The sequence below is a fragment of the Ovis aries genome, chromosome 8, assembly GCF_016772045.2.
Source record: "Ovis aries strain OAR_USU_Benz2616 breed Rambouillet chromosome 8, ARS-UI_Ramb_v3.0, whole genome shotgun sequence".
In the NCBI taxonomy this organism is placed as follows: domain Eukaryota; kingdom Metazoa; phylum Chordata; class Mammalia; order Artiodactyla; family Bovidae; genus Ovis; species Ovis aries.
In genome coordinates this window covers 19,693,451-19,705,490 of record NC_056061.1, presented here as the reverse complement: position 1 = coordinate 19,705,490, position 12,040 = coordinate 19,693,451, and the positions used below count along the sequence as shown (strand labels likewise).

Here is a 12,040-nt window from a genome sequence, read left to right as displayed (position 1 = left end):
TAATAGTGGAATTTTTGCTAGTTATTATGGAGTTTTAGGGTTAGCAAGAGAGTAAAAATAGATTACCTGCGTTTAAAACTTAACATCTATTAAAAAAAATTTTTTTTTTCCTAGATAGAAAGACTTATTGTGCTAACACACACATACACACAGAAATGGTAGGGAGAGGAAGTAATCCAAAAGGACACAGGAGTCAGATGAAAGAGCTGCCAATGCCCCAAACTGGAACAATTTGAGCAACAAAGTACAATAGTATTAAATTATAACCCAAGGCATAAAACATAGCCATGAATCCATATCGATGTAAATAAATGTGGCAAAAGAGACAAACTTCCCATTATAAAAAAATTACAAGGACTTCCCTGGTGGTACAGTGGGTAAGAATCTGCCTGCCAATGCAGGGAACCCAGATGCAATCCCTGGTCAGGGAAGGTCCCACATGCTGCGGAGCAACTAACCCCACGTGCCACCACTGCTGAGCCCTCCCTCTAGTCCTCGAGCCACAACCACTGAAGCCCGTGAACTCAGAGCCCACATTGCAATAAAAGAAGCTGCTGCATGAGAAGCCCAGCACCGCAACCAAGAGCAGGCCTGCTTGCTGCAACTAGAGAACTCCTGCACACAGCAGCAAAGATCCAGAGCAACCAAGCAGAAACATTCTTCAATGGCTATAGAAGGTTTCCAATGGCTAAGGACAAGGCTGACTGTCCTTCATTTGCATTGAGATAGTTTTTATTAGATTTACTTCTTGGAAAATGTTACCAAATAAAATAAAAATTCCTTTCACTGTGGTCCGTGATAAGAAGTTAGATAATGGCTGAGGAAACCAACCATCTCTCGACTTGAATGGCTTATAGAACAACTGAAGGAACACACATTAAAAAGAGAAACCTCTGCAGGTCAATCCAGTAAGCCCACAGGCATGCCGAAATGGACTAGTATTCGATCACACTGATAGATCACTTAACATGGTCAGAAGACAGAGCAGACTGTCCATAAATTCTGACGCTCAAACCACTTATGTGATTCTTTTTTATTTCTAGCTTTGAGAATACTCCAATCAGGAGATACAAAAATAAAAATGTCTTCAGCATAACTTGTCCAGTGGTTTCCTATCACCTGAAGAATAAAACATGAAGACATAACATCCCCTTGTGTGATCTGGCCTCGGGCTACCTTCTCCCACCCGTCAGCTCTCGCTGGGTCTCACAAGCAGGGCTCTCCACACCAGCCGCCTTCCTGCTCATCAGGGAGCACACCCAGGGCACAGCCACACTCAGGGCCCTGGCTGCTCTCTCTGCCTGGAATGTTCTTCCCCTGGTTAACTCCATGCAAATCTATATCCAAGTGTGACTTACTCGGGGAAAACTTCATGGCCGCTGTACCTAACGCAACACGATCTGTCATTGCCCCCATCCGTTCTTTATTTTTAATAACAGCACATATTTCTTCTTGGGGCCTCCCTGGTGGCTCAGTTGGTAAAGAATCTGCCTGCAACGCAGGAGACGTGGGTTCGAACCCTGGGTTGGGAAGATCCTCTGGAGATGGGAACAGCTACCCACTCCAGTATTCTGGCGTGGAGAATTCCATGGACTGCATAGTCCATGGGGTCACAAAGAGTCGGACACGACTGAGAGACTTTCACTTCACTTCTCTGCTTGGCATTATACTTCCATTTCTCCAACTCGCCCCACTAAAATGGCCAGGGACTTGCTTTGTTCACTGACGAACCGACAGTGCTAAGAACAGCACCTGGCATATATGCAGGGGCTCAGTAAATATCTGGCAAATCAATAAAGGAATGAAAATCCACTTAATCTACAAATTTTGGTTTGTATTATGGGTCAGACAACCCTAAGCTCTAGATAGTAGGTGATCCACAGAAGTCTCCACACTATGAAGAAAATAAGTAGGAGGAACAGACACAAATATGCATAGTGTTATACTTTGATAATACAGAAAAATAACATATAGAATTAGTAGGAGGGGGTGGGTTCTTGCCCAGTCACAATGAACTAAAAACAGTCTGTTGTCTTTAAATAGCCTATCACTGATGGTCTTACCCAAATGTGTTCTCAGTAGTAGAGACAGACTACATACACCCAGTTGAAAAGACGCAAGGTAAGGAACAGAGAACAATTTTTTGAAGAAATGATTTACCAAGAATCATTTTTTTTCTAAAAAACTGAAAGATTAACATTAAAGAATTTATAATGTAATCTCCAGTGTTATTAATATTTTTATACAAAACATATATGCTTTAATATTTTTAGATATGTAATTGAGCATACAGCTTGATTAAAAATGTACAAAATATTCCTTACCTGAATTTCCAAAATCATTCTGTCGATCTCATCTTGTTGGCTATCTATTATCTAGAATACAGGAAATATATCAGTCTGAATCAAAATTTTTTTCATTGCTTTTTTAGAACTACTAAATCACAAGAAAACAAACGCACAGAATCATGAATTTTTTATTTTTATTTTTATTTTTATTTTTTTTTTTAAATAATAATTCCTGTTTATTGCATACTTTATATATGCTACACAATTGGCTAATTCCTTTTTGTATGAGGTAGACTTTAAAACAGTGTTTTAATAGAAGTATAGTTGATTTACAATGCTGTGTTAGTTTCATATTACAGCAAAGTGATTCAGTTATATATATATAAAAAAAATCAAAATGTGATTTTTTAAACAGAAGTATTTACACAAAGCATCCTTTAAATAGCCATATGATTTGGATCACACATATATAAAACTGCAAATGTCTTACTCTAGTTCTTGATACACCTTTAATCTTTACTTTGTAAAAAACAAATTTGGGGAACTTCCCTGATGGTTCAGTGGCTAAAACTCTGTGCTCCCGATGCAGGGAAGCCAGTTCTGATCCTCGGTCAGGGAACTAGATACCACCCCAACCAAGAGTTGGATGCCACACCTAAGGATCCTGTGAGCCACAAATAAGACCTGGCACAACCAAACAAATAAATATTTAAAAAAATTAGCAGGTTTGTAACAGATTTTGAATAATTTAGGAAAGAAAAAGATATCCTTTTGTTTTTGCTTTAGTTTGGATTTAATTTACAGTTACTTAAATTGCTATTTTTTTTCCTAATAAAGACATTCAAACTAAAAATTCTATAAAAGCTGCTGCTGCTGCTAAGTCGCTTCAGTCATATCCCACTCTGTGCGACCCCATAGATGGCAGCCTACCAGGCTTCCCCGGCCCTGGGATTCTCCATGTAAGAACAACTGGAGTGGATTGCCATTTCCTTCTCCAATGCATGAAAGTGAAAAGTGAAAGTTTAGTTGCTTAGTTGTGTCTGACTCCTAGCGACCCCATGGACTGTGTAGCCCCACCAGGCTCCTCCGTCTATGGGATTTTCCAGGCAAGAGCACTGGAGTGGGGTGCCATTGCCTTCTCCGTAAAAGCTGCTAAATATTAGTAAAAATACAAATCAAATAAAGTAAATAAGTTATATACATACACACATATCTACAGATTTCACTATCAAAGTTCACTATTAAAGATATGTACTGACCTTATTGGCATTCTCATTTTGTTGTCTCAGGTTATCATTTTCATTCTGAAGCTGTTTTGCATCTAACATAGGAAGGCGAATTCCATCTTCAAGGCATCTTTCTACTTTTTGCTGCAAACTGTTTTAGAGAGACATAATTATATGAAGAAAATAAGCTCTATGTGCTGATTTTGGTAGATGACTTCAACATAAATGAAGTCTCTTCTTAGGGTCTATATTTTAAGCAAGCAATAATAAAAACCTACAGAGAGTAGATGAATAAGTTTGAGTACTTATATTTCTTATAAGTAAAAAATATACTGGAGGTTGATCATCTTTTCAGAAGCAGCAAATGTGAGACCAGATTCAAGACCAGATTTGCTTAGCATGTGAAATCCTTAGGCCCTAGCGAAGTCCCTCATGACCCTAATCTGGACTCTGCAATCTAAATTCTGTTCTGTCCCTCCTTCTCAAAAGGCGAGTTCCTTAATTAAGATGACTGTGGTAGGGAGCCTAAGAACATGGATATATGTCTTTTGCCCTTCATTCTGAGTTCAGCAGCAGTTTGTTCGTACAGATATCTGTTACCTAAATCAGCAGAATTACATTTCTCCTTCATGAATGAAAGCAACAATCCAGTTTCTTTTTACAATAATCTGCATTTCTATCAACAGCTTTTTAAAATTTCCTTCAGCATTCTTATTAACTTCATTCTGAACCTGGGACGTAGTAGACTGGAAAGGTCAGTTTCATTGTTTATTCCTTTAGGGAATTCTCTTGATCTTTTAATTGGGAGCGGTTCCTTAGGTTCTGCATTTTACTTACATTTCTCTAACTGTATGAGTTTAGGAGAAACAGTTACCTAAAGGTCTTGAAGGGCTGTTTTGTGGGGGTATCTCTGTGTAGTCTGTCTGAATATAGTTTTTTTGATGCAAGGGCTGCTTTTAGTATGGATTCCTGCTATGTCTTTCCTCACTGTGTGTTGGCCCAACAGGTATTATTGGTGTTGTGGTGACCAGAATCTGTACTGGATGTTGAGTGGGGCCTCCTCTTTGAAAAGCAATAATCTTATACATTTATTATGTGACATAACAGTTCCTCATGCTATGCTTGGCACAGAGTTGCATTTATGAGGAAACAATAAAAAGGAAGCCCCTCTGGTATATTAAGAAAAAAAGATAAGGGCAGGGCGGTAGGTGTTAGGTTTGAGAAAGGAAGATTAGTATTTAGGTTAAAAGAAACTATGCCATAACAACAATGACCCAAACCAAAACAAAACAGCAAGACACCTAGAAATAGTTTTGCTTTAGCACGCAGTCATACTCAAGAGCTGCAGCCTACTAAAAGAAACAGAGTTCCTTTCAGGTGGACTTTTATGTTTTCACTGTTTTCCTCTTTCAACTATTGTGGCTGTCATGTTTTACCTCCCCTTCCATATCCCTCATAAAGAGGAAATGCCACATCTAGCCTGTGGACAAAGAGTTGACAGTCCAAAATAGTACAATGAGGTATTCAGATGTGTTCATAAATAATGGCACCAGAGAAACTTTTACCTATTATAAATATAGTGTACGGCTTTGTAATATACTATTACTTGTCATAAAAGTATCTGCTTTTTCAGGCTAAGAGTGAAAAATATGTTATTTCTATCTCAGAATGTTTTTGTCCCAATTCAGTGCTAAGATACTATTTCTATGTATTTATTACAAACATTTCAAGAAAAATAAATTACATCAAAACTGTTAAGGCTTCTCATTAAGAAGAAAACAAAAGAGTTAGTGATGTGGAAGGAAAAATGTACTCTGTCATGTAAAAATATCAGAAAAGTATTCCTTCACATATACATTCTCATTTTGTTTATGTTATGAAGCATGCTCATTTAGAAAAGTAATAAATCTCTTGAACAGCAAAGGTACCAACTACTGCATTATTGTGAATCCCTTCCACATATTTTACTTAGGATTTTCATTTCTAAGTGAAAAAGTTTTGCCTCATTTTAAATCGCAAAAGCTCTTACATATTCACAAAGCAGGAAACTTGGGAATAGTATATAAAAACAGATCAATGTAATGATATAATTTATAGTCACATAATACATCTTAAATTCTTCTGAAACTTAAGGAATACTAACTACATCATATAGTTGAGGAAAACGGAAATAACATTCCTACCCCCGAAGTCAGGTGACACTATAGGCATACAAGTACTGAACAATTTTAGAACACCTTCTGCAGTCCTTTATGCTTATTAGAAATCAAGAGACATTTCCTGGGATGATGTCATCTCAGGATCAAGATACTGAAAATATGGAAAATGAATTCTGAAATGCACTAAACTAAATCTTTCCAAATCAAGAATACCAAGCTCAATGTTCTCCAAAAGCATAATAAAAGAGAAAATAAAAATAAAAGAGAAGATATAAAATCATATTAAATATGTAAAAGCACACAATGGAACAAAACAAACATTCTAATTATTTTCAGGTGTTCCTAGCTCTACTCATAAAAACACAGCTTGCATTTATGACTGTAACACTCTATAAAACAGAACAAATGCATTATCCCTTGGCCTTTTGTCTTAAGATTAAAGAAAGATACATGGTTGAATTAACAGAGGTCAGAAAGCTGTTTTGAGACTAGAGAATAGGATATAAGACGTGGAGTGATAAAAAAGAAATTTAATATCAAGAAGGCAGAAAACAGGCGAAAAATAAAGGTAGAGGCAAAGGTGTATGGATTTTTTGAAGCTGAGATTAGAGACACTGAGGACTAGAAATCAGAGGTTTTCTGCACTGAAATCCAAGGGAAAAATGTAGACGAGACATATTTAAGACTTAGAAAATAGTAGTAAAGCAATATTAACATAGAATTATCTGAAGGATTTTGACTAAAAAAGTTTTGTTGAGTTATACATAATTGACACAAGCATTCAGAGTGTCTTTCTCAAATTCAGTTTTTTGTTGCTTTGTTGTTTTCCTCTTAGGAGAGTTTTACTGCTAACAGTTAATCATCTGTTAAGGTTTTCTAAAAAACAGAGCATATGTAGATGAATATACTGCCTCATTTTCTAGGTTTTTCAGGAATCTAATATCAATTTTCATTTATATTAACAAAATGTACGAGCAAATAATATGCCCTGCAGTCCTAACTTTATTAAATTAGAAGAGTCTTGTGAGGCAAGGGAATGTGAGAAAACTTGGAAGGTGCCTGGCAAAGAGCCACATCTGTTACTCTGCGGTCAGGTGAAATGGGACCAATTACTCGGACAGGTCCCATTAAGGGGTGCAGTCCGGCTGCCCTGCTTTTTGTTATTTAGAATTTTTACTTATTGACAAAGCCATTAGATAAAGGGTTTGTGTTAATACTTCCTGTTTTCAACTGGTGTCTTTTTAAAAAACTATTTTCATCTAAAATCGTCTAAAACCAAGATGTCAGTACATTGGATCAAATAAACTGCAACTGAGACAATCTATTTCGATGACATAATACTTTTGGTTATCAACAGTACATCTTTAAGAAAAATAATAGAGCACCAATTATAAATTAACGCATTTTAAGTGAAAATGCTCCTTGAAAAATAAAGAATAAACTAAAAATAACATAAAAGGATTACTGAGGGTTTCTTACCTCTGAACTGTAGTTACCAACTCCTTTTCTTTCTTTTTCTGGCATATTAGCTGTGCCTCTTTTTCTTGATACTGTTTTTTGAACTCTTCAAGCTTTTTTTCCACATCTATCAAAGTCTCTTGCAAATTCTTGTTTTTTTCTTCTAGAACTTGAAGCTAAAGAGAAATTTGTTAAAGTTCATAACACAAAGAATATTAAATGTGTTCCTACTAGTAATCGATACCAGGCTCTCAAGAATTCGTAGACTGACTGTTAAAACCATGCTATCTTCATCTCATGTATAGCACTTAACACTATCTCTTCCTTTGCATAAAGAGAGCCTAGAGAGTGGGATTATGGAGAAGAGCAGAATACAGCCAGAAATTTCTGGAAGCCATAGGCAGAAAGGTGAATAATCTCAGTTTGGGGATATGGTTCTATTTTTATTTGTGGCAAAATACACGTAACATAAAATCTACCATCTTAATAACCATTTTTAAATGTACAATTCAGTAGAGTTCAGTACATTCACATTGTCGTAAACTAATCACCAGAACTCTTTTCATCTTGCAAAACAAACTTTCTATCCACTAACAACTCTCCATCTACATCTCCCCTCAACCCCTGGCAATCACCCTTTGACTTTCTGTCTCTCTGTCTCTACGAATTTGATTACTTTAGGTACCTCATACCTATTTTTCTCTGGTTCATTTATCTTTAATCTGTTTATCTGTGTGACTGGCTTATTTCACTTAGCAAATGTCCATAGGCTCACCCATGCTGCAGTATGTGTGAGAAAGCCGTTCCTTTTTAAGGCTATAATGTATGTATGCATCACAGTTTGATCATCCATTCGTCCACTGACGGACACTGAGCTGCCTCTACATTCCGGCTATTGGAAATAACGCTGCTATGGACACAAACTGTGAATGAACGCCTGTTTGAGACTCTGCTTGCCATTATTTTTAGTATATACCCAGAAGCAGAATTAATGGAGCATACAGTAATTGTTTTTAATATTTTTGAGGACTGTCATATGGTTTACAATAGTGGCTGCACCATACTACATTCCCACCAGCAGTGCACGAGGAATTAGAATTTCTCCACATCACCACCAACGCTTGTTACTTTCCGTTTTTTAGATATTAGCCATCCTAATGGGAATAATATGGTATGAACACACATTTTAAAACCTGCAGTCCTCTCTGTTCCTGCTCAACCCTTGTGGGTCCTTCTTTAATTCCTTCATGATATCACCATCTCTTAGTTTTACAACTTATAAATTACCGTAAACAGAGAATGTGCTGTAGGTCTAAAGCCTTCAGAATAATGATACACCATGGATTAGATCAATGATTCCCATCCCTCCACTCCCTGCAGGAGACCTTTAGGAAAGTCTGTAGACATTTTTGGTTTAGGGGGAAGAAAAGGAGGAGTGCTATCGGCATCCAGTAGATAGAGGCCAGAAATGTTGTTAAGCAACCTTTAACGCCCAGGATAGGGTCAAACAACAAAATATTACTTGCTCTCAAATATCAATAGTATGGAGATTGAAAATCCCATGATCAGAAAGACTTTGAGAAAAGACGAAAAAGTAGGTTTAATGGACTATTCCAAATTTGTAGCATTTACAAATAAGGCCTCAAGAGGAAAGGCCTCACCAGGGTTGGTGAAAGGACTTTGCATGAGATATTGCTAAGAAAGGAAAACAGTCAGCAGTCAGAGGAGTGAATGGAGGTGATAGATTAAAGTATAAGAAAGAATTTATGGAAAGATTAAGAAGAATGATGAAAACAAGACAAGTATCTAGAAAGATAGTCCAAAAAGGTCTTGTTAAGCCTCGGTGGCTCCCAGAGGACACTGGGAAAGGTCAGAACTGAGGCGCACGTGGTGCGTGCGTGGAGTGGGGTGTCAGTGGTTTAGAAACTGTAGAGTAGAACAGTCAGGGTTAAGATACAGGTTCATCGCGCAGGAAACCACGTGTTAATTAAGAACAAGAAAGACCTACTCATGCTTAAATGAACAAAGTTTCTAATTAAAGTTAATCCTAAAAACGGCAATTAAGCATACAGATTTAACTTACAATTAGCCAAATATACAACCAAAATTTTTAATTATAAAAATTTACAAAATGAATGAAACACTATAAATTTCATATGTCAAAAGAGTCAATTCAAAAAAAGAATATGTTTCCAGCCATTTAAAGATGAGCGTTTTATTTCATGTTACCTGTAGACTCTGACTCTGCACATCATCAAGAGTTGGAAGATCAGCCAGATACTTTTCCAAGGTCTCAATTCTTCTCTGCTTTTCTTTGTTCTGTTCAGACTCCTTCTGGCATTTCTTTTTCAAGCTACTAATGTATCTATCTCTGGTTTTAAGCTAAAAAAAAGATTAAGAATCTTTAGGGGTTTCGCGTCAAAAAATAACAATATTATTATTATATAAACATCCTAATCTTAGGCATCACTGAATTCGCCAACAGTTTCAGATATAGCTAACATCACTTCCAACTTACGTATGAGTTACCTTATTTCATAAATTCTAAAATTCACATTTTTGCAAATTCTCATATCACTGAAATTAAGAGTTTGGGAATTTTTATTTGCTTTACAACTGATGATGTCCTATAAACTGCAGTTAGCCAGGCTGCAGGAATGATATAGTTTTTATTGTCTGCATATGTGCAAATTTAGTCAAGACTATTCATATGTCATCTCAACAGTATTATGTATGAGTTGAAATAGTGCTAAGTATAAATGACATTTAAAATACTTTTGAAATGTTACATTATAGTTTGGCATTGAAAAACTAATTTTATAAAGTTTGGCATTGAAAAATCAACTTATTTTGGCATTGTTTCTGTCTTGGTACCCAGAAAAACAGGAACAGTTTCAGGGTATAATTCTGAAATCAGTGAAGCAAGTATTCATCTCTGGAATGATGACTTTAATTTATTTCTTGCAAAGTTATGTGCACTGTTTTATGTGAATTAAGAAAAGAAGATATCTATAAGTAATTAAAGCTGTTTTATTACTTACAGACAAAGGAATTGCTTATCGTGTACTAAATAAAGTAATGCAATCAAAGCCAGGACACTTACCAAAATGATCAAATACTTAACAAATAATGGGACTAATGAGAGTAATCCATAGCTCAAGCAAGACTGTTGCTAAAGCATTGTGTCAAACTGAACTTGCAGCATATTTTCCTTCCAAAAATTATATAAAATAAAAACGTACCTTATCATTAATGCCACCCTAGGACTGATGAAATACGTTACCTGAACACCTACTAGAGAACATATACAATTCATAATACTAGTAAATCCCAATTTGTACAGGTTGAACCTCAGACTTTTATGTGCTATTTGTTTTTGCCTTTCCATCTGGAATATACAAATCTTTAGATTCTGTAGAGATACTACTGCTACAGCTCTTTCATACTCAAGATCAATTAAAAACAAAGCATGTACAAACAGTTGCCTAAAAAGCAAACTCTAGACTATGTTTACTTTAAATTGCCTGTCTTTCAGACATTTAATATTATTTCACAAGCTTATAGGGTTCTAAAATAACCTTATAGCCTTTTCTCATATTCACCATGGAAATAAGTAGTAATCAGTAGTATAATGGATTACTCTTCCAAATTTTATAAAAGCTAATGCTTGGCCACAATCTAGTTTCTTTTGTGCTTTATCTAATTTCTTTCAAGTCCACTGTATAACAACTTTTATTAAAACAATTTCAATTAGAAAACCACATCACATCTTATTTCATCTATTTATTCCATTAATAAAATTAGGAGCCACTTAGTTGCTTGGGTCACGAGCAACACTGGTAAAACAGACAAATCCTACTATGTGCTGGGGCTTTCTCAGGACTAAAATCAAGGTGCTGGTGTGCAATTTAACTTGTTCTCTACCAGAACTTACGTATGTTGGCACTGGTTGTGACCTGCAAAGACCACACCATCCTGTTTTTGCCTTAGCAAATGACCCTGTAAGTTACATAACTAACTAGTCTACTTTTACTGCACGCTCCCTAATTTACACTTAACTGTTTAACTGTCTTAAATGTGACATAATTGTGACCTCAGAAAGGAGCCACTAGAATAATTTAGACAGGTTGACTTCTACCATGCAAAGGCATCCTCATTTCAGTTCAGTTCAGTCGCTCAGTCATGTCCAACTCTTTGTGACCCCATGAATCGCAGCACGCCGGGCCTCCCTGTCCATCACCATCTCCCTGTCCATCACCAACTCCCGGAGTTCACTCAGACTCATGTCCATCGAGTCCGTGATGCCATCCAGCTATCTCATCCTCGGTCGTCCCCTTCTCTTCCTGCCCCCACTCCCTCCCAGCATCAGAGTCTTTTCCAATGAGTCAACTCTTCGCATGGGTGGCCAAAGTACTGGAGCTTCAGCTTTAGCATCATTCCTTCCAAAGAAATCCCAGGGTTGATTTCCTTCAGAATGGACTGGCTGGATCTCCTTGCAGTCCAAGGGACTCTCAAGAGTCTTCTCCAACACCACAGTTCAAAAGGTATCTTCTTTTTCTCTGGTTGGTCAACTCTCTTCTTTGCTATCATGTCAAGCTTGCTGCTCTGGATCACAGATCTTGGCCAACACTTGATCAGACATCATCTCTGTTATCTGTGACCACAAGCAGCTGATCACACATAATTATTGGATCTAGTTTTCTTGTTTTTCTTTACTCTGCTAACTGATGAGAAGTTCTCTATTTTCTGGTTTTTGTTTATTTAACTTCCAAGTTTTGTGTTTCAGATTAATAGAGGTCACTGAATTTTGAACTCCAGTAATTACCTATGGGTAAATGAATTGATGCTTTCAAACTGTTGGGGTGAAGAAGACTCTCAAGAGTCCCTTGGACTGCAAGGAGATCAAACT

At 36.7% G+C, this 12,040-nt stretch overlaps 1 protein-coding gene across 3 annotated transcripts in view; it reads right to left on the bottom strand.

The window, feature by feature from the left end:
* Positions 1-12,040, bottom strand: part of CEP85L (centrosomal protein 85 like) — a 144,599-nt gene that overhangs the window by 22,631 nt on the left and 109,928 nt on the right. For all 3 annotated transcript variants that reach the window (XR_009601598.1, XM_015097328.3, XM_027972343.3), the window contains exons 7-10: positions 9,361-9,513; positions 7,153-7,307; positions 3,548-3,665; positions 2,325-2,375 (exon numbers count right to left, since the gene is read on the bottom strand). Coding sequence is in view for 2 of the 3 variants with exons in the window: in XM_015097328.3 (XP_014952814.2) it covers positions 2,325-2,375; positions 3,548-3,665; positions 7,153-7,307; positions 9,361-9,513 (477 nt within the window). In the remaining variant the exon portion in view is untranslated. The remainder of the gene's footprint in view (positions 1-2,324; positions 2,376-3,547; positions 3,666-7,152; positions 7,308-9,360; positions 9,514-12,040) is intronic.